Source organism: Bombina bombina, chromosome 2 (genome assembly GCF_027579735.1).
Source record: "Bombina bombina isolate aBomBom1 chromosome 2, aBomBom1.pri, whole genome shotgun sequence".
In the NCBI taxonomy this organism is placed as follows: domain Eukaryota; kingdom Metazoa; phylum Chordata; class Amphibia; order Anura; family Bombinatoridae; genus Bombina; species Bombina bombina.
Window position 1 is genome coordinate 84979147 of NC_069500.1, and position 27108 is coordinate 85006254.

At 39.2% G+C, this 27108-nt stretch overlaps 2 protein-coding genes across 2 annotated transcripts in view; one reads left to right on the plus strand and one right to left on the minus strand.

Moving 5' to 3' along the window:
• Positions 1 to 9772: 9772 nt before the first annotated feature.
• On the minus strand, positions 9773 to 15989 carry LOC128646860 (PRA1 family protein 3-like). Its single transcript, XM_053699663.1, has 2 exons — positions 15975 to 15989; positions 9773 to 10541 (listed from the first exon to the last, which is right to left on the minus strand). Exons 1-2 carry the CDS (start codon positions 15987 to 15989, stop codon positions 9993 to 9995), a joined length of 564 nt encoding a protein of 187 aa, XP_053555638.1. The 3' UTR covers positions 9773 to 9992.
• Positions 15990 to 16114: 125 nt separating this feature from the next.
• Positions 16115 to 27108, plus strand: part of ST8SIA3 (ST8 alpha-N-acetyl-neuraminide alpha-2,8-sialyltransferase 3) — a 34148-nt gene continuing 23154 nt past the window's right edge. The window contains exon 1 of the mRNA XM_053700411.1: positions 16115 to 16331. Within this exon, the coding sequence (XP_053556386.1) occupies positions 16153 to 16331 (179 nt within the window). The 5' untranslated portion in view covers positions 16115 to 16152. The remainder of the gene's footprint in view (positions 16332 to 27108) is intronic.

The window sequence follows — 27108 nt, forward strand, 5'->3', positions numbered from 1 at the left end:
CGGGCAGAAGTCCTCATCGGAGCCGGCAGAAGTCTACATCCAAGCGGGCAGAAGTCTTCATCGAAGCGGCCAGAAGTCTTCATCCAAGCGGGCAGAAGTCTTCATCCAGACGGCATCTTCTGTCTTCATCCATCTGGCGCGGAGCGGGTCCATCTTCAAGACATCCATCGTGGAGCATCCTCTTCTTACGATCGTCGCTGGAAAATTAAGTTCACTTTAAGTTACGTCATCTATCAGCCAATAGGAATTAAATGGGAAAAAATCAGCCAATAGGATTGAGCTTGCATTCTATTGGCTATTCTAATCAGCCAATAGAATCCGAGCTCAATCCTATGATAATTTCGTTTTTTATTTTGTGTAATTTAGTGTTTTGTTTTTTTTTGTAATTTAGATAATTGTATTTGATTAATTTAATTTATTTGATTTGATTGTAATGTTAGGTTTTATTGTAAGGTAGGTTAGGTTTTATTTTACAGGTAAATTTGAATTTATTTTAACTAGGTAGTTAGTAAATAGTTAATAACTATTTACTAACTAGTCTACCTAGTTAAAATAAGTACAAACTAACCTGTGAAATAAAAATAAAACCTAAGCTAGCTGCAATGTAACTATTAGTTATATTGTAGCTAGCTTAGGTTTTTTTTTACAGGTAAGTATTTAGTTTTAAATAGGAATTATTTAGGTATTAATTGTAAGTTTAATTTAGATTTATTTTAATTATATTTAAGTTAGGGGGGTTAGGGTTAGACTTAGGCTTAGGGTTACGTTAGGGTTATGCTTAGGGTTATGCTTAGGGTTAGGTTTAGGGGTTAATATATTTATTTAGTGTTAGTGATGTGGGAGGCCAGAGGTTTAGGGGCTAATAACTTTAGTATAGTGGCGGCGCCATTGGGGTCGGCAAATTAGGGGTAATAACTGGGTGGTGGCGATATCGGGTGCGGCAGATTACGGGTTAATAGTTTTATTTAGGTGGCGGTGATGTTAGGGGCAGCAGATTAGGGGTTAATAACATTTATGTAGCTTGCGGCAATGTCGGGGGCAGCAGATTAGGGGTGTTTATACGTGGTTTTTATGTTAAGGTGTTAGGTTTAAACGTAACTTTTTCTTTCCCCATAGACATCAATGGGGCTGCGTTACGGAGTTTTTGTTTTCGCAATCACAGGTGTTAGGCTTTTTTTTAGCCAACTCTCCCCATTGATATCTATGGGGAAATTGTGCACGAGCACGTCAAAACACTGCTTGTATTTGGGTGAGGTATGGAGCTCAACGCCACCATATCACCCGCGCAAGCCGGGTTTTACAAAACCTGTAATAGCAGCGCTATAGGGAGGTTAAATACCGCCGCTTTTGTGGCGGTCTTTAATTTCCCTATAGCACTCAAAACTCATAATCTAGCTGTATGATAGCTACAATATAACTATTAGTTATTTTGTAGCTAGCTTAGTTTTTTTTTACAGGTAAGTATGTATTTAGTTTTAAATAGGTATTATTTAGGTAATAATTGTAAGGTTTATTTAGATTTATTTTAATTATATTTAAGTTAGGGGGTGTTAGGGTTAGGGTTAGACTTATGCTTAGGGTTACGTTAGGGTTTTAGGGGTTAATATATTTATGTAGTGTTAGTGATGTGGGAGGCAAGAGGTTTAGGGGTTAATTACTTTAGTATAGTGACGGCGACATTGGGGGCAGCAGATAGGGGTTAATAACTGTAATGTAGGTGGCGGTGATGTAAGGGGCGGCAGATTAGGGGTTAATAACTGTAATGTAGGTGGTGGCGATGTTAAGGGCAGCAGATTAGGGGTTAATAACTGTATGTAGGTAGCAGCGATATCGGGAGCGGCAGATTAGGGGTTAATAAATGTATGTAGGTGGCGGCGATATCAGAAGCGGCAGATTAGGGGTTAATAACATTATGTAGGTTGTGGCGATGTCAGGGGCGACAGATTAGGGGTGTTTTGGCGTGGGTTTCATGTTAGGGTGTTAGGTTTAAACATAACTTTTTCTTTCCCCATAGTCATCAATGGGGCTGCTTTACGGAGCTTTTGTTGCTTCTTTTTTGCCGGCTCTCCCCATTGATGTCTATGGGGAAATCGTGCACAAGCACGTCAAAGCAGCGCTTGCATTTCGGTGCAGTATAGAGCTCAACACCACCATATCACCCGCACAAGCCTGCTTTTTACAAACTTGTAATAGCAGCGCTATAGGGAGGTGAATTAACGCCGCTTTTGTGGCGGTCGTTAAAATCCCTATAGCACTCAAAACTCGTAATCTAGCTGAGAGTTAGTTATAATGAAAGCATAAGCTAATTTTATGGGTCAATTTAATTTTACAACACTTTACAGCAGGTAATAGTGTATTTTTCACTGTTTCTTCTTACTTCACCATATGGGTTCGTAGGGTACAATAAACCATATTTAAATTCTATTCTGTTGCAATCCATATGTAAAGCTCAATGCTCAGCACTTAGCAGATGGTTACAGACCTTGCTAATTCAACAGTCACTTATAATTGGGCTTCCAAAAGACCTCAATTACAGACAAAACAGTCTCATGTTATCAAAACCTCCAACATCTTAAAAACACATTTTTGCCAACCAGGTAGGGATAAATAGTAATATTCTTACAAACACACACACACATCACCTAAAGAGTATTAACTTGTGAACCATAGACACTGGAGATGAACTAATGCAAGTAACCATTTATATTCTCAATATTGCATATAGTATAATATTACAGTCAATAGGATTGAGCTCGCATTCAATTGGCTGATTGGAACAGCCAATAGAATGCGAGCTCAATCCTATTGGCTGATTGCATCAGCCAATAGGATTGAACTTCAATCCTATTGGCTGATTGCATCAGCCAATAGGATTTTTTCTACCTTAATTCCGATTGGCTGATTGCATCAGCCAATAGGATTTTTTCTACCTTAATTCCAATTGGCTGATAGAATTCTATCAGTCAATCAGAATCTAAGGGACGCCATCTTGGATGATGTCACTTAAAGGTACCTTCATTCTGTTTTAGTCGTCGCCAGAAGAGGATGCTCCGCGTCGGATGTCTTGAAGATGGACCCGCTCCACACCGGATGGATGAAGATAGAAGATGCCGTCTGGATGAAGACTTCTGTCCGTCTGGAGGACCACTTCTGCCCGGCTTGGATGAAGACTTCTGCCCGTCTGGAGGACCACTTTTGCCTGGCTTGGATGAAGACTTGCGCCTGTCTGGAGGACCACTTCGCCCGGCTTGGATGAAGACGTCTCCCGGTAAGTCGATCTTCAGGGGGTTAGTGTTAGGTTTTTTTAAGGGTGTATTGGGTGGGTTTTATTTTTTAGATTAGGGTTTGGGCGGCAAAAGAGCTAACTGCCTTTTTAAGGGCAATGTCCACCCAAATGTCCTTTTCAGGGCAATGGGGAGCTTAGGTTTTTTTAGATAGTATTTTATTTGGGGGGTTGGTTGTGTGGGTGGTGGGTTTTACTGTTGGGGGGGTTGTTTGCATTTTGTTTTACAGGTAAAAGAGCTTATTACTTTGGGGTAATGCCCCGCAAAAGGCCCTTTTAAGGGCTATTGGTAGTTTAGTTTAGCTAGGTTTTTTTTTTGGGGGGGGGGGGGGCTTTTTTATTTATTTATTTTTTATTTTATTTTTTTTTTAGAATGTAATTTTTCCATTTTATTAATTTCTGCTTCTCGGTTCTGAAGCTTTCATATACAGATATAAAATATTAATATAATAAATATCATGCAGCATGAGCAGTCATTGCAATATGCTTCCTGTATCTGCAATAACCAATTGTAATCATTAAAGGGATAGTCAACAACCGGCAGAACCCAATCCCACGACCTAGACACTCAGAACAACATGCACCCGCACCACCTCCCATGCCAAACACCCGCAACGATATGGAGCAATCGTCCACAGCACATACCCCCCTCCGCTCCAGACATGGTCGCCAAACTCCACCCAGCCGAACTTATTACCCTTCTTGTTAAACTTAGCAGCCAATCAGAACAGAGTCCTCTGGTGAAGTTTGGCGGTCATGTCAACAGCAGAAAAACGCATGCGCTGCGGACACCCACTCCTGTATCGCCACAGGTATCCAACATGGGAGGCGACGCAGGCGCATGCCACTCTGAGCATCCAAACCATGGTTTTATGTTCTGCCGGGTGTTGACTGTCCCTTTAAGGACGGCTGAGGAAGGGAAAGAAATATTTTCTTTTTTTCAATTACTGCCATGATTTAAATTGTTTATTTTGTAAAATGCTAACATTATACACAGGAAAAATCCAGGATTTCTCTACTTTTGTATATTAGGGGCACTGATATATATATATATATATATATATATATATATATATTCATTTTAGACTAAAAATAATGAGTAGGCAATATTTTGGTATTATATGTGATACGATAATGATCTGATACAATAAACAATATGGTAATGTATGAGATTTTGGTGGCATGGGGGGTGGTGTTGAATAAAATTTCTGTGGAGATGTAGAGGGAAGCGAAGCATTTTAATACATCCAATAAAAATATAACAAATAAATAGAACAGCAAGTGCAAACATCATCTCTTTACATTTACACTTTAGATTTTTCCCCCTAGATAAACTAAAGGAATAGTAAAGCTTTGATACATCATAAAAAATAAACTTAATACTAAAATAATATATTTTTCAGATATTAGCAATCTTAAAGGGTTCATTAGAGGAAGAAATTATTTGATTGAATTACTTCAAGTGTGTAATTTTATCACTAGCAACCCTGCAACTATGTGTTTAACCCCTGATAGTCCTGAGCAAAACTGCTGCTGACCTATTTAGCAGCAGTAGTCAGACAGCTGGGTCTTGAGGTTCCGCTCTGAACTAGAGGTTCTCTGTGAATCCCAAGCAGTAAATACAGTAGATTTGCATAATAAACAAATGTACAATAACAAGACAATGCAATAGCATAGTCTGAACTTCAAATGAGTAGATTTTTTTATGACAAATTTCAGTTATGTCTATTTCCTCTCCCCCTGTATCATGTGACAGCCATCAGCCAATCACAAATGCATTTACATATATTCTGTGAATTCTCGCACATGCTCAGTAGGAGCTGGTGACTCAAGGTGTAAATATAAAAAGACTGAGCAAATTTTGTTAATAGAAGTAAATTATAAAGTTGTTTAAAATTGCTGCTCTATCTGAATCATGAAAGTTTAATTTTGCCTTGAGTGTCCCTTTAGTTATGAGTTTAGCTTCTTTGTGAGTAGCAGGTTTGCTAGTGCTAAAATGATTTGTTTTGTGTCCATTATACTGGAACTTCAAATGAAAGCAAATTCATAAGCATGCAACAAATGAAGGCTTCATGTGCCTTATCTAAGTTGGTAATTTATTTCTAAAATTAAATGGACATTATACTAGGAAACTATATTATCTATATGGAAGAGCAGCAAATAAACATATTGGTTTGTTTTGTACAAGCGGTTTTAAATTCAAAGCATACGGCAGTATCAGTTGTGCGTCCTAATGGTCATATAGGTAGGAGCAAACATATGTAGTTATTAACCAATGAATATTTGTAGGAAGTGCTGTATTTATTTAAATTCAAATAGATTTAAGTTCAGAGTTTCTCAGGTTACAAAAAAAACATTTTGGGTTTCATGTCTCTTTAACTTTTATATTGCAAGAGAGAAAGAAAATAGAATAAAATACTTTAGCAGTAGACAAATCTAGCACAGCCGTGTCTAACCTATACTTTTATCACCTCCACTTCCAAAACCACTACTGTACTAGGAATACATCTTATTGACCTAAGCTCTGTTAACGGATGCTTTTCTTTAAAGGGACAGTATACTGTAAAATAGTTTTCCCTTAATGTGTTTACAATTGCTTTTTTTACCAACTGCAGAGTAAAAAATGTATGAAAATTAACTTTTTAAGGCTTATTTGTGTATATTAAAGGTCTGATTTTGTGTTTTGAAGCCACAGTCTAATAAAATAGGTTGAGCTTGTAGGTATAATCAGATCTCATTACTGTATCACATTGTGCACATATACCTGCTTTTTTATCTTATATCTGTCCTTAAAACAATCACCAGTACTTTGAGAGAACAATGGAAAATCAACATTTTATTACCTTATCTCTGCTATATCGCACTGGGAGTGTAATTTCTTCTGCTGGCTGTGTTTACAAAGCTTATCTATAGCTGGTACGCGCGGCCACAAACTTTCAGAATAGGTGGGGATACCACATGCTAAATCAACAATTTCAAATGCCAATATAAGGGTAAAGGAGCTACTTGTAAACAATTTAATACACTCCAGCAGGTAAAGTGGATCATTGGGAACAAATTAAAGGGGAGAAATTTTTTGAGTAAACTGTCCCTTTAATGTTTCTGCCTGGAGTAAGCAGCAGTTACTGAAATAAAAAACACAGCTCATATGCTGTCTATTGGAAGGATCTTTCTATATATAAGAACACCTTATATGTATTGGTTTGTTTGTACTATTTCCCAATTGGTTCCCTCAACTGGAAAGAACACTCTAGTGTGGCACCTAATGGTTGGACACACTGGTCTATATTGACTATCGTTACATTAGAAGGCAGAAGAATAAACTGAGATAACTTTCCTATGGAACTACAAGCCAGAAGCATAGCAGAAGCGGAGATGTGGAGTGAGGTTTAACGTTTGTGCAAATATACAGCATATGTAAGTGCCCTAATGGTTTAACTTCAAACTTGAGTGCAAAAAGTCTAAACCAGCTTCAAAATGAAGTTGCTGGTTAAAGGGACACTGAACCCAATTCTTTTCTTTCGCAATTCAGATAGAGCAGCAATCCAAGGCAACTTTCCAATTTACTTCCATTAGCAAGAGAACAAAGAAAAATGTATATCTATATTTGAAAAAGAAGGCATCTAAGCTAAGGAGCCAAGCAATTTTTGGTTCAGACCCTGGACAGCACTTGTTTAATGGTGGATGAATTTATCCACCAATCAGCAAGAACAAACCAGGTTGTTCACCAAACATAGGTAGGCATTTAAACGTACATTATTGCTTTTCAAATAAAGATCCCAAGAGAATGAAGAAAATGTGATAATAGGAGTAAATTAGAAAGCTGCCCAAAATTGCATGCTCTATCTGAATAACGAAATAAATTTTTTGGGTTCAGTGTCTCTTTAAGTGTGGACATAGGATGTATAATTAAAATATTAAATCAATAGAGGAAGGAACTAGGTGTAACAAATCCATAAACATTGGGTAAATGAGCAACTAAAGCAAGCCAAGTGTCCTGTGTGCGTCTGTTCTCTAAACTAAAGCAAGCCAAGTGTCCCGTGTGCGTCTGTTCTCTAAACTAAAGCAAGCCAAGTGTCCCGTGTGCGTCTGTTCTCTAAACTAAAGCAAGCCGTGTGCGTCTGTTCTCTAAACTAAAGCAAGCCAAGTGTCCCGTGTGCATCTGTTCTCTAAACTAAAGCAAGCCAAGTGTCCCGTGTGCGTCTGTTCTCTAAACTAAAGCAAGCCAAGTGTCCCATGTGCATCTGTTCTCTAAACTAAAGCAAGCCAAGTGTCCCGTGTGCATCTGTTCTCTAAACTAAAGCAAGCCAAGTGTCCCATGTGCATCTGATCTCTAAACTAAAGCAAGCCAAGTATCCCGTGTGCGTCTGTTCTCTAAACTAAAGCAAGCCAAGTGTTCCATCTGTTCTCTAAACTAAAGCAAGCCAAGTGTCCCGTGTGCATCTGTTCTCTAAACTAAAGCAAGCCAAGTGTCCCGTGTGCGTCTGTTCTCTAACTAAAGCAAGCCAAGTGTCCCGTGTGCGTCTGTTGTCTAAACTAAAGCAAGCCAAGTGTTCCATCTGTTCTCTAAACTAAAGCAAGCCAAGTGTCCCGTGTGCGTCTGTTCTCTAAACTAAAGCAAATCAAGGTTTCCATCTGTTCTCTAAACTAAAGCAAGCCAAGTGTCCCGTGTGCATCTGTTCTCTAAACTAAAGCAAGCCAAGTGTTCCATCTGTTATCTAAACTAAAGCAAGCCAAGTGTCCCGTGTGCGTCTGTTCTCTAAACTAAAGCAAGCCAAGTGTCCTGTGTGCGTCTGTTCTCTAAATTAAAGCAAGCCAAGTGTTCCATCTGTTATCTAAACTAAAGCAAGCCAGGTGTCCCGTGTGCATCTGTTCACTAAACTAAAGCAATCCAAGTGTCCGGTGTGCATCTGTTCTCTAAACTAAAGCAAGCCAAGTGTCCCGTGTGCGTCTGTTCTCTAAACTAAAGCAAGCCAAGTGTTCCATCTGTTCTCTAAACTAAAGCAAGCCAAGTGTCCCGTGTGCGTCTGTTCTCTAAACTAAAGCAAATCAAGGTTTCCATCTGTTCTCTATACTAAAGCAAGCCAAGTGTTCCATCTGTTCTCTAAACTAAAGCAAGCCAAGTGCCCCGTGTGCATCTGTTCTCTAAACTAAAGCAAGCCAAGTGTCCCGTGTGCGTCTGTTCTCTAAACTAAAGCAAGCCAAGTGTCCCGTGTGCGTCTGTTCTCTAAACTAAAGCAAGCCAAGTGTTCCATCTGTTCTCTAAACTAAAGCAAGCCAAGTGTCCCGTGTGCGTCTGTTCTCTAAACTAAAGCAAGCCAAGTGTTCCATCTATTCTCTAAACTAAAGCAAGCCAAGTGTCCCGTGTGCGTCTGTTCTCTAAACTAAAGCAAGCCAAGTGTTCCATCTGTTATCTAAACTAAAGCAAGCCAAGTGTCCCATCTGCGTCTGTTCTCTAAACTAAAGCAAGCCAAGTGTCCAGTCTTTGTCTGTTCTCTAAACTAAAGCAAATCAAGGTTTCCATCTGTTCTCTAAACTAAAGCAAGCCAAGTGTCCCGTCTGCATCTGTTCTCCAAACTAAAGCAAGCCAAGTGTCCCGCCTGCGTCTGTTCTCTAAACTAAAGCAAGCCAAGTGTCCCGCCTGCATCTGTTCTCTAAACTAAAGCAAGTCAAGTGTCCCATCTGCGTCTGTTCTCTAAACTAAAGCAAGCCAAGTGTCCCGCCTGCATCTGTTCTCTAAACTAAAGCAAGCCAAGTGTTCCATCTGTTCTCTAAACTAAAGCAAGCCAAGTGCCCCGTGTGCGTCTGTTCTCTAAACTAAAGCAAGCCAAGTGTCCCATCTGCGTCTGTTCTCTAAACTAAAGCAAGCCAAGTGTCCAGTCTTTGTCTGTTCTCTAAACTAAAGCAAATCAAGGTTTCCATCTGTTCTCTAAACTAAAGCAAGCCAAGTGTCCCGTCTGCATCTGTTCTCCAAACTAAAGCAAGCCAAGTGTCCCGCCTGCGTCTGTTCTCTAAACTAAAGCAAGCCAAGTGTCCCGCCTGCATCTGTTCTCTAAACTAAAGCAAGTCAAGTGTCCCATCTGCATCTGTTCTCTAAACTAAAGCAAGCCAAGTGTCCCGCCTGCATCTGTTCTCTAAACTAAAGCAAGCCAAGTGTCCCGCCTGCGTCTGTTCTCTAAACTAAAGCAAGCCAAGTGTCCCGCCTGCATCTGTTCTCTAAACTAAAGCAAGTCAAGTGTCCCATCTGCGTCTGTTCTCTAAACTAAAGCAAGCCAAGTGTCCAATCTGCGTCTGTTTTCTAAACTAAATCAGGCTAAACATTGTGTAACCAATAAACACTTCATATGGTAAAATAATAATACTCAGAATACTATGTTTACATGCACAGTACTCCTAAAACTTTAATTACAGAATTTAGGGAGTTACGTTGAGTTGTAGCTGGCTGACCTGCAAAATAAGTCAGAATTAGGGACAATTCAGTATTACCAAATTCCCATTGTCAGTGGCCACTGTTCATGCAGTTCCAACAATAGTAGACCCACAACTACTTGGAATATTATAATTTTACAGAACAATGTAAAAGCATTTCTTCAAATTGGCTGTCCAAATAATCGGAAAAAACATGGCAGACATCTGTTGCCAGTTAAGTGAATGAAACACGTCAGTAGGTCAGCAGCAGAGTGGGGCTGTGGCTTGTAAGAGGCCATCTTTACTCCTTCCCTTTGGTGATTAGGCCGGCAATTTTAGCAAAGTTTTCTTCCTGCTGTTCCAGGGCATCAAGGACAATTCCCATAGGAGTTTTCTTCAGACCAATTCCTTCAATCTTATTTTCCAGTTTGTTCTTTACATGCCTCAGAGAAGCATGAATAAACATTAACAACATCGGAAAAGTGATTCCAAATACAAAAACCATCACACCACCAAACATTGAAATGACAAAGTAGCTGGATAACAGAATGGAGAGAATGAACACGGTGGGGTACTGCTTCTTAAATTTGCGCACAAAATCCTTGTTATGCGAGGTCCATATGAAGCCCAGGAAGATAAGAATCACAACAGTGGCACCGAGCACCATGTTAAGTGGACTTAAAAATCCCACCAGGGAGATAATAGCCACACCCATCAGCAGGTAGTTCGTTTGATAGTAGAGCAGGTTGCTTACGACCCTGTTGTTCCATTTAGATACATCTTTAAAGTCAGGCCGGGCAAACCGCTCAAAGCCGGGGAAGAAATCCTCCCAGGAGCGTAGAGGAGCAACCTGTACCGGACTTTTTTATTTTAATAGGGCTATTAGATTAGGTGTAATTAGTTTAAATTTCTGTAATTTGTTTATTATTTTCAGTAATTTAGTGCTTTTTTGTACTTTAGCTAATTTAATTTAATTTAGGTAATTGTATTTAATTTAGTTAATTTATTTAATTGTAGTGTTATTGTAACTTAGGTTAGGTTTTATTTTACAGGTAAATTTGTATTTATTTTAGCTAGGCAGTTATTAAATAATTAATAACTATTTAATAACTATTGTACCTAGTTAAAATAAATACAAACTTGCCTGTAAAATAAAAATAAATGTAACTATTAGTTATATTGTAGCTAGCTTAGGGTTTATTTTATAGGTATTTGGTTTTAAATAGAAATAATTTAGTTATTGATAGTAATTTTATGTAGACTTATTTAAATTATATTTAAGTTAGTGGGTGTTAGGTTTAGGGTTAGACTTAGGTTTAGGGGCTAATAACTTTAATATAGTGGCGGCGAAGTTGGGGGCGGCTGATTAGGGGTTAATAAATGTAGGTAGGTGGCGGCGATGTTAGGGACGGCAGATTAGGGGTTAATAATATTTAATAATATTTAACTAATGTTTACGAGGCAGGAGTGGGGCCGTTTAGGGGTTAATATGTTTATTATAGTGGCGGCGATGTTGGGGGCGGCAGATTAGGGGTTAATAAGTGTAGGTAGGTGTCGGCGACATTGGGGTGGCAGATTAGGGGTTAATATATATAATGTACAGGTGAAACTCAAAAAATTAGAATATCATGCAAAAGTTCATTTATTTCACTACTGCAACTTAAAAGGTGAAACTAATATATGAGATAGACTCATTACATGCAAAGCAAGGTAGTTCAAGCCGTGATTTGTCATAATTATGATGATTGTGGCTTACAGCTCATGAAAACCCCAAATCTACAATCTCAGAAAATTAGAATATTGTGAAAAGGTGCAATATTCTAGACTCAAAGTGTCCCACTCTAATCAGCTAATTAAGTCATAACACCTGCAAAGGGTTCCTGAGCCTGTAAATGGTCTCTCAGTCTGGTTCAGTAGGAATCACAATCATGGGAAAGACTGCTGACCTGACAGTTGTGCAGAAAACCATCATTGACACCCTCCATAAGGAGGGAAAGCCTCAAAAGGTAATTGCTAAATAAGTTAGATGTTCCCAAAGTGCTGTATCAAAGCACATTATTAATAAAAAGTTATGTGGAAGGGAAAAGTGTGAAAGAAAAAGGTGCACAAGCAGCAGGGATGACTGCAGCCTGGAGAGGATTGTCAGGAAAAGGCCATTCAAAAGTGTTGGGGACTTTCAAAAGGAGTGGACTGAGGCTGGAGTCAGTGCATCAAGAGCCACCACACACAGATGGATCCTGGACATGGGCTTCAAATGTCGTATTCCTCTTGTCAAGCCACTCCTAAACAACAAACAATGTCAGAAGCGTCTTGGAAACCTTACACTGGACTTCAAGCATCTTGCAGTGTGTGCCTCTCCATTCTTCCTCCATATTCTGGATCCTTGGTTTCCAAATGAGATGCAAAATTTGCTCTCATCAGAAAAGAGGACTTTGGACCACTGAGCAACAGACCAGGTCTGTTTTTCTTTAGCCCAGGTAAGACACTTCTGACGTTGTTTGTTGTTCAGGAGTGGCTTGACAAGAGGAATACGACATTTTAAGCCCATGTCCAGGATCCGTCTGTGTGTGGTGGCTCTTGATGCACTGACTCCAGCCTCAGTCCACTCCTTGTGAAAGTCTCCAACACTTTTGAATGGCCTTTTCCTGACAATCCTCTCCAGGCTGCGGTCATCCCTGCTGCTTGTGAACCTTTTTCTTCCACACTTTTCCCTTCCACATAACTTTCTATTAATGTGCTTTGATACAGCACTTTGGGAACATCCAACTTCTTCTGCAATTACCTTTTGAGGCTTTCCCTCCTTATGGAGGGTGTCAATGGTTTCCTGCACAACTGTCAGGTCAGCAGTCTTTCCCATGATTGTGATTCCTACTGAACCAGACTAAGAGATCATTTACAGGCTCAGGAACCCTTTGCAGGTGTTATGGCTTAATTAGCTGATTAGAGTGGGTCATTTTGAGCCTAGAATATTGCACCTTTTCACAATATTCTAATTTTCTGAGATTGTGGATTTGGGTTTTTTATGAGCTGTAAGCCATAATCATCACAATTATGACAAATCACAGCTTTGCTTTACATGTAATGAGTCTATCTCATATATTAGTTTCACCTTTTAAGTTGCATTAGTGAAATGAATTAACTTTTGCACGATATTCAAATTTTTCGAGTTTCACCTGTAGCTGTCGGCGATGTTGGGGGCAGCAGATTAGGGGTTCATAAATATAATGTAGGTGGCGGCGGTGTCCGGAGCGGCAGATTAGGGGTTAAAATTTTTATTTTAGTATTTGCGATGTGGAAGGGCCTCGGTTTAGGGTTAATAGGTGGTTTATGGGTGTTAGTGTACTTTTTAGCACTTTAGTTATGAGTTTTATGCTACAGCGTTGTAGTGTAAAACTCATAACTACTGACTTTTAAATGCGGTAGTACTCTTGACAGGAGAGGGTGTACCGCTCACTTTTTGGCCTCCCAGGACAGACTCGTAATATCAGCGCTATGGAAGTCCCATAGAAAAGACTATTTTTAAGATATTTGAATTAAACACAAAAAGTACTTTTCTGTAAAATAGTGTGATCCAACCTGAAAGAAAAGAATACTATTGAAAGGTTAGATAATTACCCTCTGACGGCTAGATTACGAGTTTTGTGTTATGAGTGAAAAAGCCTCATAACGCTGCTTTTTCACTACCGCTGCTACCACGAGTCTTCAGAGAAGATCGGGAGAAAAAGAGAGGCGCTTGTGTGTACCAGTTTAGCAGGTAAAACAGCTTATATTCACCCACAACAGGGTACTCACATTTTAGTGGAGCACTCAGACAGTGCTATTAGGCGCATACTGGGTAATCAACAGCAACCCAGCTTGCTGGACTCTCCACCGTGCATACAGGAACACTTTGGCTCTAATATCCTAGAACTGGTATGGATTGCCAACAGGAGAAGCTCCACAGTACTCAGGACTCAGGCAAGTAACAAATGACCCACAGAGACCACCACAATGAGCAGAACCGGTCCCAGAGGTGATGATTGGAAGGTGGTAAAAATATGGTACTCAGCAAAGGTTCCAATGTTGGTTAAAAATAAAATTTATTTAAAACAATAAAATCAGGAACCATAAGGTGGGCATAAAGTGACCCTCCTTATTTAAATGCAACGAATTTCTCAGCACCAACGCTGTTTCATCGGGCATATAAAACATACTGATCATAGCCCTAATATATACCTTACCAATCAATGCAATTTAGAAAATAACATGCCTGATGAAGACTTCTCCCGGCTTCGTTGAGTACTTCTTGCCGCTTGGATGAAGATTTCTCCTGGCTTCGTTGAGGATGGATGTCCGGTCTTCAAAAACTGCAAATGGATCTTCGGGGGTTAGTGTTAGGTTTTATTAAGGGTTTATTGGGTGGATTTTATTTTTAGATTAGGGTTTGGGCACAGAAAAAGAGCTAAATGCCCTTTTAAGGGCAATGCCCATCCAAATGCCCTTTTCAGGGCAATGGGGAGCTTAGGTTTTTTTTGGTTGTGTGGGTGATGGGTTTTACTGTTGGGGGGTTGTTTGTATTTTTTTCTTACAGGTAAAAGAGCTGATTTCTTTGGGGCAATGCCCCTCAAAAGGCCCTTTTGAGGGCCATTGGCAGTTTAGTGTAGGCTAGGGTTTTTTCTATTTTGGGGGAGGGGCTTTTTTATTTTGATAGGGCTATTAGATTAGGTGTAGTTAGTTTAAATATTTGATCATTTCTTTTTTATTTTGTGTAATTTAGTGTTTATTTTTTTTGTAGTTTAGTTAATTGTATTTAATTAATGTAATGTATTTAATTTTAGTGTAATGTTAAGTGTTAGTGTGAGGCAGGTTAGGTTTTATTTTGCAGGTAAATTTGTATTTATTTTAACTAGATAGTTAGTAAATAGTTAATAACTATTTACTAAGTAGTCTACCTAGTTAAAATAAATACAAACTTAGCTGTGAAATAAAAATAAAACCTAAGCTAGATACAATATAACTATTAGTTATATTGTAGCAAGCTTAGGGTTTATTTTATAGGTATTTAGTTTTAAATAGGAATTATTTAGTTAATGATAGTAATTTTTATTTAGATTTATTTTAATTATGTTAAAGTTAGGGGTGTTAGGGTTAGGGTTAGACTTAGGTTTAGGGGTTAATATATATATTTAGTGTTAGTGATGTTGGAGGCCAGAGGTTTAGGGGTTAATACCTTTAGTATAGTGGCGGCAGCAGATTAGGGGTTAATAAATGTATGTAAGTGGCGGCAACGTTGGGGGCAGCAGATTAGGGGTTATTAAATGTATGTAGATGGCGGCGACATTGGGGGTGGCAGATTAGGGGTTAATAAGTGTAGGTAGGTGGCGGCAATGTCGGGGGCGACAGATTGGGGTTAATAAGTGTAATGTAGGTGATGTCGGGGGTGGCAGATTAGGGGTGTTTAGACTCAGGGTTTATGTTAGGGTGTTAGGAGTAAACATACATTTTCTTTCCCCATAGGAATCAATGGGGCTGCGTTACGGAGCTGTACGCTCCTTTATTGCAGATGTAAGGCTTTTTTTTAGCCGACTCTCCCCATTGATGTCTATGGGGAAATCGTGCACGAGCACGTAAAACCAGCTCAAAGCAGCGCTGGTATTTGTGTGCGGTATGGAGCTCAACGCTGCCATATTGCCTGCTAACGCCGAGTTTTTGCAAACCTGTAATAGCAGCGTTATTAAAGGTGAGAGGTGGAAACAACTTGCAAGTTATTACCGAGCCGCTCATAAACCAAAACTCGTAATCTGGCCGTGAGTTAGCTAATCCCATATTCATGTTTCAGCTAGTAGTAAACATCTGTATTATTGTAAACATCTGCACACCACATAGCTTTTCTCTGTATTATATCAGGTTACACATTTAAACTCCAATCCACTTTGGTTCTCTATATTAAATAAGTTAGATTTGGCTTTTTCTTGCATGTGATCTAACCAAGACTATTCCACCTTAAGGAAACAAAAGGGAGAGAGGCAGTGGCAGAGGGAGGGGTCTGAAACTGAATGTTGTTTCATGAGAAAGAGCAATACAGGATCTGCTGGGGGATACAGAATTTGCTATGACATTAGCTTTTCACTTTCCTTTCCCTTTCTCACTCAGTTGTTTCTTGCATATTCTCTTACCTAATGAAATTGTGTGCCCATATTGAGCTGTAACACTATTCCAATCACATTTATCTAGGAGTCTGTATAACAACTGGAAGCTCAGTGTGCACAATGAGGGGGCAAATGAGCAGAGACGTTTCACTAACGCAACCAGCTGCCATTTCCACTCTGCAGCTCAACCCTCCATTTTATTTTTAAATCTTCCTTGCTGTGACTCTACCTCGCTTTATGTGGATTACCTTATTATTATTTCATCTTTTAAACTCAGTTGTTAATAGCTCATCATCCTATTTCTAATGTTGCATTGAACTGATTCCCTTAGGGATGAGAATTTGCAAGATGGTCCGGGTGGCTAGTGTGCTGGGTTTGGTAATGTTAAGCGTTGCTCTTCTCATCTTATCCCTCATCAGCTATGTCTCCCTGAAGAAAGAGAATATTTTTACAACCCCAAAATATGCCAGTGCTGGGGGTCCCCGAATGTATATGTTCCATGCTGGGTTTCGGTAAGTATATATCAAAATGCATAATATCTTTGTCTTTTGTATCTGGGTCTTCAATATCTCTCATACAGATGATTGCGCTGCACTAATTTGTGATATTTTTGCTTATAGACGTAGCCGTTTACAAAACAATAAAGCTTTATGTTCTTTTCAGTCTTGCAGATATTGTGAGAATTGAAGGTGCTGAGATTGTGCAACATGGAGGCTTCCTAATATATATTCTGTAGCCATCTGATTGGCGCACGCGTATCTCACACCATGGGTGATTGCACATATCCCAGTAGGTTCAGGGATTTCTTCCCATCTAAAGAGGTCACGATTTAATTACATGGAAGTAGAGATCTATTTTCATAATATTGTCCTGAGCCCCTACCTATAAATGTTTGCAGAAAATATAACATAAAAAAAAAATTACTGGCTGCAGAAGGAGCTGAAAGTTAAATGTGCATTTTATTTAGTTTAGTAAAAAAATATTTAATAGAATGTTTTAATATATAAAAAGTACATGTAGGACTGAGAATGGGTGCAGAGTAATTTAGCACAATTGATAGCACAAAAGGAAATAAAATGAAAAGTGAGGGAGCTGTCCAAAGTGCTGATCTGCACAGGACACTTTGGCAGCAAATTGCACACCTGTACTGAGCAAAGGTAAAAATAAAGGAGTTGCTTTACACTACATTTTACTGTTTTTAAATTACCAGGACTTTTAGGGGGTCTATCTATCTATCTTTCAATCACCATCCATTATCTATATATCTGTCTATCATCTATCTATCTATCATCATCTAACTCCATCCATTATCTATCTATCTATCATCTACCTATGTCTTTCATCTATCTATCTATCTATCTATCTATCTATCTATCTATCTATATATGATCTATCTCCATCCATTATCTATCTATCTAGCACAGAAAGATCTAAAATACATACTAAACCACTCTAGATAAAGTCCACATTTAAATTGGGATATACAAGTAGCACAATGTACCAGAGGCACAATTATTTACAAGAGCAAAATTAAATAGTGACCAATTTTGATTATAAATAAATTGTTAGTTACGGCTATTTTTAAGGTTTATTACCTTATGACACTATTTAAACACTTTGGCCTCTTTTTAACAAGGTCTGGCGGACCTGATCCGACAGTACGGATCAGGTCCGCCAGACCTCGCTGAATAGGGAGAGCAATACGCTCTCCGTATTCAGCATTGCACCAGCAGCTCACAAGAGCTGCTGGTGCAACACCGCCCCCTGAAGAGTCGCGGCCAATCAGCCGCCAGCAGGGGGGTGTCAATCAACCCGATCGTACTCGATCGGGTTGATTTCCGGCGATGTCAGTCCGCCTGCTCAGAGCAGGCGGACAGGTTATGGAGCTTGATAGATAGACCCCTTTATAACAACATCATTTGGTAATAATTAATCTAGCAAGGAACCATAAAATTAAAAATAAGTAAAAATAAATACATTGACCTAGTTTTCATTGCTGTTGTAAACTGGTAGCATAAAACATCTCCATAGACTTTAATGTAGATACTTGTAGCTACCACCACTTTACACAGTATAGTATGGAACTGGTCTGGAATGTTTTAGCGTCTTTTGTGAGAATCAGGCCCAACATGGACATACATTGTTATTGTTACATGTTGTGTTAATAAAGAGTTTGGGCTATAGAGATTATACTAATATATGTGTGCGTATTCTTCATTATATATTTCTTAAATCAAGCTGAGAAAAACATGAATAGTAATGTATATTGTCCATAAAACTGGTTTCATGTTATTTGCTCTCACTAAAATATTATAGCATACATTTCTTAAAGAATGTCTTTACCATTAGCTTATATGGGGTCAGATTACAAGTGAAGCACAAAATATTGCTTTCGCTAAAGCGATATTTGTGCTCCACTTTGTAATACCAGTGAACGAGAGCTCGCTTGTATAGGCTCCAATGGGAACCTTGTTCTCATGCCGTAAGACAGTGAGAACTAGCGCAGTGAAGGTGGTAAGTCGCCCTTTGATGGGCAGCAAATATAAATATATATGTATATGATTATATACATATGTATTGATGTGTTAATATGTGTATATACATAAATATATATGTATAAAAGCATATACATATATATTTACAGGGAACACAAAGTTCCCATAGACTGCAATGTAAAGGCACTTTTCAGTGCCGTTTTTTTTCTAACACCTCACACCCGCCAACTTTAGCCCTTTATAACTACTTTGTGCAGTTACTTTATTAAAAAATAAAGATGCTAACATTTGATTTTTTAATAAAGATTACTAAACTGTATTTTGGGGCCAATTGGGGCTTTTAAAAAAAAAATTAACTAAAAGTCTGACCACTTGTAATGGCTGGTTATTCATCTTGCGCCTGCATACGTAATAAATTAGCGCTCCATTTGTAATCTAGCCCATGGTTTTATCAATTTAGGAATGGTTAATTATTGTTATTCAACCTGTAATTTTTTCGTATGGGTGTTTTAAATGCCAGCGTTCCAATCTGGTTACAAAAATAATAAGACCGTGCTTCTCAACTTGTCCGCCACCTTTTAGGTGGCGGACTTCAATAAGCCCGATCAGATACGATCGGGATGATTGACACCCCCTGACAGCGGCCGATTGGCTGCAAATGTGCAATGGGCGGCATTGCACAAGCATTTCACAGCGAATCATGTCCGTCCGCCATATAATAAATCTACCCCATAGTGTAAAGCTATATGAATCAATATTCAAATGTTATATTTGTGTATTACATTATATTTAATATTTCATTGTTAAAATTCAATATTAGAAATTAAATTGATACATTCTGGCCTAGATTACAAGTGGAGCGCTATTGATAGCGCAGGATGCGGGCCTCAGCTAAGATAAGCGCACAATCTTATATTATGAGTCCATGGTAAAACTGAATTACTAGAGAATGTGTAGCACAGTCAACATCTCTTTAGTGTGCCCTAAATACATCTCTTTAGCTGCACTAAACACAGTTAATATAAAAAATTGTGGGTTATGTGTTGCCCTTGAGCATTATTATTATTATTGAAAAAATATATATAAAAAGTGTTTTGAAGTGATATGGTACATGACAAGTGATTGAATGGTTTAACATTATATGTTATTATTATTATTATCAGGTATTTGTAGAGCGCCAAAAGATTCTGCAGCGCTATAAACATAGGCGGTATACAAGGTAACATTTATAGGGGTCAAATGGGTAGAGATCCCTGCCAAGAGTTGCACTGTTGTAATCGTCTCTTATGCGGGTAATCTACAAACAGCTGGGCTCGTAGGCTTACATGCTAAGGGGTTAAAGGGGATAGCAGTGGAGTTAGAAAAGGTTAGTGTAGGTTGTATGCATCCCTGAATAGTGCAGTCTTTAGGGAGCACTTAAAGTTTTCAAAACTAGGGAAGAGTCTTGTGGAGTGAGGCAGAGAGTTCCACAAGATGGGAGCCAGTCTGGAGAAGTCTTGTAAACGGGAATGTGAGAAGGGAACAAGAGAGAAGGGAAGTAGGAGATCGTGGGCAAAGCAAAGGGTCGGGAGGGAGAGTATCTGGAGACAAGGTCTGAGATGTAGGGGGCAGCTAGGTGGCAGCTAGAGAGACCAGAGAGGATGGAGTTACAGTAATCGAGGTGGGAAAGGATGAGAGAGTGGATTTGAATCTTAGTTGTGTCTTGTAAAATGAAATGTCTAATTTTAGAGATGTTTTTAAGGTGGAAGCAGCAGGCTTTAGCCAAGGACTGAATGTAAGGAGTGAAAGAAAGATCTGAGTCAAGTGTGAAAAAGGGGGGAAAATAAGGAGCTCAGTTTTGGAGAAATTCAGCTTAAGGTAGTGAGAGGACATCCAAGATGATATATGAAAAAAACAGTTAGTGACACGGGTTTGCAAGGAAGAAGATAGGTCTGGTGCAGAGAGGTAGATTTGGGTGTCATTGGCATACAAATGGTATTGAAACCCATGGGACTTTATTAAGGAACCTAAAGATGATGTGTAGATTGAGAAGAGAAGGGGACCAAGGACAGAGCCCTGCAATACCCCAACAGAAAGTGGTAATGGGGCTGAGGATGCCCCAGAGAAGGCTACACTAAAGGTACTGTTAGACAGATAGGAAGAGAACCACGAGGGAGATGTGTCGCAAATGCCGAAGGATAGGAGGGTTTGGAGCAAAAGAGGGTGTTTGACAGTATCAAAGGCTGCAGACAGATCAAGGAGGATAATCAGAGAGAAGTGGCCTTTGGATTTTGCTGTAAGTAGGTTGTTGGTAACCTTAACAATGGCTGTCTCAGTGGAGTGGTGGGTGCGAAATCCAGATTGCAGTGGGTCAAGGATGGAGTTTAGTGTAAGAAAAAGGGATAGACGTACATATACTAGCTTTTCGAGAAGCTTCTATGTAGGTTTTAGATGATAGTGAGGTTTTGAGGGGGTTTGAGACTGGTAGCATGTTGAGAGCTGATTTCATTTCTGATGGAGTCTATTTTGTTATTGAAGTAGTTGGCAAAATCTTGAGCTGAGAGTGAAGTTGTAGTAGGAGTTGGTGGTGGGTGGAGAAGAGTATTGAACGTGGAGAACAGATGTTTTGGGTTTGAAGAAAGAGTAGAGATAAGACTGGCAAAGTAATGTTGCTTATATAGATTAATAGCAGAATAGTAAGAGTTCAAGATGAACTTGTAGTGAAGAAAGTCAGTAAAACTCTGAGATTTTTTCCAGTGTCGCTCAGCAGTATGGGAACATCTGCGTAGGTACCGTGTCAGAGGAGTGATTTCTGAGCTATGGTAGGTGGGGCCAGATTGTCAAGGACCAACGTAAGGGTGGAGTTATAGTGGCAGATAAATTCATCAGGGCAGGAAAATGAGGGGATGGAAGAGAGGAGAGGTTTGAGAGAGCTAGCAAGCTGTTTCTGATCTAATGACTTGATGCTTCTGTGAAGTTTGGTCTGAGGGGTAGAAGGAGGGAGAGTTGTAGGGAGGGGATGTGATGTTACAAGTGAGAAGATGATGGTCCGAAAGAGGAAAAGGGGAGTTTGTGAAGTTCGAGATAGTGCATCGATAGCTGAAAATCAGATCAAGGAAGTGACCATCTTTGTGAGTGGGAGAGTCAGTCTATTGAAACAGGCCGAAAGAGGAAGTGAGTTGCAGAAGTTGTTTTGCAGAGGAGGCAATGGGATTATCAACAGGGAGGTTGAAGTCGCCAAGAATGAGGGCAGGGGTGTATGAGGAAATGAAATAAGGTAGCCAGGCAGCAAAGTGATGTAGAAATATAGTTGATGAGAGGGGAGAGAATAAGCAAATTGTGTTTGTTTCGAATGAAGAAAATGTGAGGGAAGAGAAGGGCTGTATTTGTTGAAAGGTGCAACAAGAGGAAAGTAAAATACCAACAACACCTCCTTGAATATTATCAGACCTAGGAGTGTGGTTGAAGTGAAGACCCCCATGTGACAATGCATCGGCGGAAGCTGTGTTTGAAGAAGAGAACCAGGTTTCTATGAGAGCCAGAAGATTGAGAGAGTAGGAGATAAAGAGGTCATGGATAGAAGTGAGCTTGTTGCAAACAGAGCGATAGTTCCAGAGTGCACAAGTGAAGGGGATGGAGGCTTTAGATGCAAGAGGAATGAGATTAAGGTTACCAGAGTTTTGTTTTTGAAGTCTATTGAAAGGCACACATGGGTGTGCAAGGCTAGGAAGTTGTGGGGGACTAGGATTAGGAGAGATGTCACCAGCAGCTAGTATGAGCAAGAGGGAGAGTGACATGAGATGAGATGCAGATTTGCAGTAATGAGACTGTTTTTGGGATGAGGTGCGAGGGGGAGAGAGAGTCTTTAGGAATGTGTGAAGTTCATGAATACAAAAGTAAGGTGAGGCTAAGAGATATGGGCTAATGAGCAGTGCAGGTGGTGAGAGGGAATGAGTATTTGAGTAAAGTAGTTTGTTGTATAGACAAAAGGTGGCAAAAAGGAATATAAAGATATTGAGCATTTTTACAAAATATTCAAACAGTGGATAAAACATAGAATTACAACAGAACTTGCTTTGTCCCTTGTCCAATCCTTGTTCAATTCTTGTATAATTCTTTTGCCCAATTCTTAGTGTCTCACTTATAGATGTTCACTTAATTCTTGTATAATTATTTTGCCCAATTCTTAGTGTCTCACTTATAGATGTTAACTTAAGAGATGTGAACAGATGATGTTACAATACTGCAATGCTCACCCCAGCAATGCTTTCCCCATAGCAGTGTTTTTTATAGGCCAGAGCATTCAGCTGATTGCAATAAATTAGATAATGACATGATCAAAGACAGTCAAAAGTCCAATTGGGAAAATTTGATTCAGGGTGAGAAAACAGACAATATAATTTGAAGGAGGCTGGGGTTATACAATTAGTGAATTTATACATTTAGGAAGTATCACAAGTATTGACAAGGTTTGAACATCACATAGATAAAGACAAGATATCAGCAGAGTAAATACATAACATTTCACATAATACAGACACATACCAGAGCGACTTAAGAGTACAATTCACACAGAAAACAAGGATTTTGTCAGGGGTTGAATGCAGGACTCAATTCACGTACAAAAAGAGAGACTTAAGAGTACAATTCACATTGAAAACATAGATTTTGGCAGGGGTTGAATGCAGGACTCAATTCACATACCTGAAAGCAGAAGAGAGAGAGTAGGTTAACTTGCTGTAGCGAGCATTCCTTAGCAGTTCATTAGCTAATAAGAAGCAGTGTGGTGAGTATTAAGTATAATTCATGTATAATTCTTTTGCCAAATTCTTAGTGTCTCCCTTTATAGATGTTCACTTAAGAGATGTGAACAGATGATGTTACAATACTGCAGTGCATATGTGTGTGTGTGTTTATATAAATACAAATACACACCCACAACCACACATGCATTTTTGAGCCCTTTCCAGTCATATACCATATCACTTTTAAACAAGGTTAACACCACTTTTTTGTTAATTTAAAAATAGAAATAGTTTAAATAGTTTTGTTCTTCACTTATAAATATATAGATATATATATATATATATATATATATATAAATACATAAATATATCCATATCCATATATATATATATATATATATATATATATATATATATATATATATATATAGTATATTAGTTTTCAAAATTATATATATATATATATATATATATATATATATATATACGCTGTGCCGTTCAAAAGTTTGGGGTCACAAAATGAATTTGATCAGGAAATCTAGTCATTGACAAGGTTAGAAATAATGAATTTTAAGGAAATAATTATTGTTTCCTTCAAACTTTGCTTTCGTCAAAGTATCCTCCATGTGCAACAATTACAGCCTTACAGACCTTTGGCATTCTAGTACTCAATTTGTTGAGGTAATCTGAAGAGATTTCATGCTATGCTACCTGAAGCACTTACCACAAGTTGGATTTGCTTGATTGGAACATCTTTGTTACCATACGGTAAAGCTGCTCCCACAACAGCTCAATAGGGATGAAATCTGGTGATTGTGCTGACCACTCCATTAAAGACAGTATACCAGCTGACTGCTTCTTCCCTAAATAGTTCTTGCATACTTTGGAGCTGGGCTTTGGGTCATTGTCCTGTTGTACGAGGAAATTGGCTCAAATCAAATGCCTTCCACAGGGTATGGCATGGCGTTGCAAAATGGAGTGATAGCATTCCTTCTTCAAGGTCCTTTTTACCGTGTATAAGTCTCCCAGTTTACCACCACCAAAGTACCCTCAGACCATCACATAGGGGCCGATTAACCAATGTCTGGTGGACATGATACACTGTAGTGTATCACGTCCGCCAGACAGCGATGAATGCCGACAAAATACGCTGTCGGCATTTAACATTGCACAAGCAGTTCTGGTGAACTTCTTGTGCATAGCCACCCCCTGCAGATTTGCAGCCAATCGGCCACTAGCAGGGGGTGCCAATTAACCCGATCGTATAGTATCGGGCGGATTGATGTCCACAGCCTCAGAGGCAGTGGTCCAGTTAAGGAGCAGCAGTCTTAAGACTGCTGCTTCATAACTGCTGTCTCTATCGAGCCTGAAGGCTCACTCTGCAACAGGGGCATCAGGGGCCATTCGACCCTTGGTAAATCAGCCCCATTGCCTCCACATGCTTGACAAATGGCGTCAAACCCTTCTCCAGCATCTTTTCATTTGGCCTGCGTCTCACGAATGTTCTTCTTTGTGATACAAACAACTTATACTTAGATTCATCTGTCCATAGCACTTTTTTCCAATCTTCCTCTGTCTAGTGTCTATGTTCTTTTGCCCATCTTAATCTTTTCTTTTTATTGGCTAGTTTGAGATAAAGCTTTTTCTTTGCAACTGTGACTGGAAGGCAAGCTTTCTGGAGTTGCCTCTCCACTGTTGACATTGAGATTGGTGTTTTGCTGACATTGAGATTGGTGTTTTGCTGACATTGAGATTGGTGTTTTGCTGACATTGAGATTGGTGTTTTGCAGGTACTATTTAATGAAGCTGCAGGTTGATGACCTGTGAGGCATCTGTTTCTCAAACTAGACACTCTAATTTATTTGTCCTCTTGCTCAGTTGTGCACCAGGGCATCCACTCTCCTTTCTGTTCTGGTTAGAGTCAGTTTGCACTGTTCTGTGAAGGGAGTAGTACACGTTGTATGAGACCTTCTGTTTCTTGGCCTTTCTTGCATGGAATAGCCTTCATTTCTCAGAATACGATAGACTGACGAGTTTCAGAAAAAAAATATTTCTTTCTGGCCATCTTAAGCCTGTAATCAAAACCACAATTGCTAATTCTCCAGATACTCAACTAGGCTAATGAAGTCCAGTTGGAACACAGGACATATGGTTGCTGATAATGGGCCTCTGTACACCTATGCAGATATCCCCTTAAAAATCATTCTTTTCCAGCTACAATAGTAATTTACAACAATGTCTACATTGTATTTCTTATCAATCTGATGTTATTTTAATGGAAAAAAATAGCTGTTCTTTCAAAACAAAGAAATGTCTAAATAACCCCAAACTTTTGAACTCCAGTGCATATTAAAAATATTTGAACCAAGGAATTTAAAGAATTTTTTAACAGATCTTCAGTTTTAGCTCACTTTGGCTTAGTGCAAAGTGGCGTTGCAAAATGGAGTGATAGCATTCCTTCTTCAAGGTCCTTTTTACCGTGTATAAGTCTCCCAGTTTACCACCACCAAAGTACCCTCAGACCATCACATAGGGGCCGATTAACCAATGTCTGGTGGACATGATACACTGTAGTGTATCACGTCCGCCAGACAGCGATGAATGCCGACAAAATACGCTGTCGGCATTTAACATTGCACAAGCAGTTCTGGTGAACTTCTTGTGCATAGCCACCCCCTGCAGATTTGCAGCCAATCGGCCACTAGCAGGGGGTGCCAATTAACCCGATCGTATAGTATCGGGCGGATTGATGTCCACAGCCTCAGAGGCAGTGGTCCAGTTAAGGAGCAGCAGTCTTAAGACTGCTGCTTCATAACTGCTGTCTCTATCGAGCCTGAAGGCTCACTCTGCAACAGGGGCATCAGGGGCCATTCGACCCTTGGTAAATCAGCCCCATTGCCTCCACATGCTTGACAAATGGCGTCAAACCCTTCTCCAGCATCTTTTCATTTGGCCTGCGTCTCACGAATGTTCTTCTTTGTGATACAAACAACTTATACTTAGATTCATCTGTCCATAGCACTTTTTTCCAATCTTCCTCTGTCTAGTGTCTATGTTCTTTTGCCCATCTTAATCTTTTCTTTTTATTGGCTAGTTTGAGATAAAGCTTTTTCTTTGCAACTGTGACTGGAAGGCAAGCTTTCTGGAGTTGCCTCTCCACTGTTGACATTGAGATTGGTGTTTTGCTGACATTGAGATTGGTGTTTTGCTGACATTGAGATTGGTGTTTTGCTGACATTGAGATTGGTGTTTTGCAGGTACTATTTAATGAAGCTGCAGGTTGATGACCTGTGAGGCATCTGTTTCTCAAACTAGACACTCTAATTTATTTGTCCTCTTGCTCAGTTGTGCACCAGGGCATCCACTCTCCTTTCTGTTCTGGTTAGAGTCAGTTTGCACTGTTCTGTGAAGGGAGTAGTACACGTTGTATGAGACCTTCTGTTTCTTGGCCTTTCTTGCATGGAATAGCCTTCATTTCTCAGAATACGATAGACTGACGAGTTTCAGAAAAAAAATATTTCTTTCTGGCCATCTTAAGCCTGTAATCAAAACCACAATTGCTAATTCTCCAGATACTCAACTAGGCTAATGAAGTCCAGTTGGAACACAGGACATATGGTTGCTGATAATGGGCCTCTGTACACCTATGCAGATATCCCCTTAAAAATCATTCTTTTCCAGCTACAATAGTAATTTACAACAATGTCTACATTGTATTTCTTATCAATCTGATGTTATTTTAATGGAAAAAAATAGCTGTTCTTTCAAAACAAAGAAATGTCTAAATAACCCCAAACTTTTGAACTCCAGTGCATATTAAAAATATTTGAACCAAGGAATTTAAAGAATTTTTTAACAGATCTTCAGTTTTAGCTCACTTTGGCTTAGTGCACCTTCCGGTTAGTGCTCGTCTGAAAACTAGAACAGGGTTTTGTAGTGACACCTTCTGATTTTAAAATATTGCATTAATTCCAGAAAAAAAAAACATAAAAACAAGGTTTTATTCCATTAATTTCTATTTTTATCGTCACCAACTATGTAAAACTTATAACTTTAGCTGTAACACCACT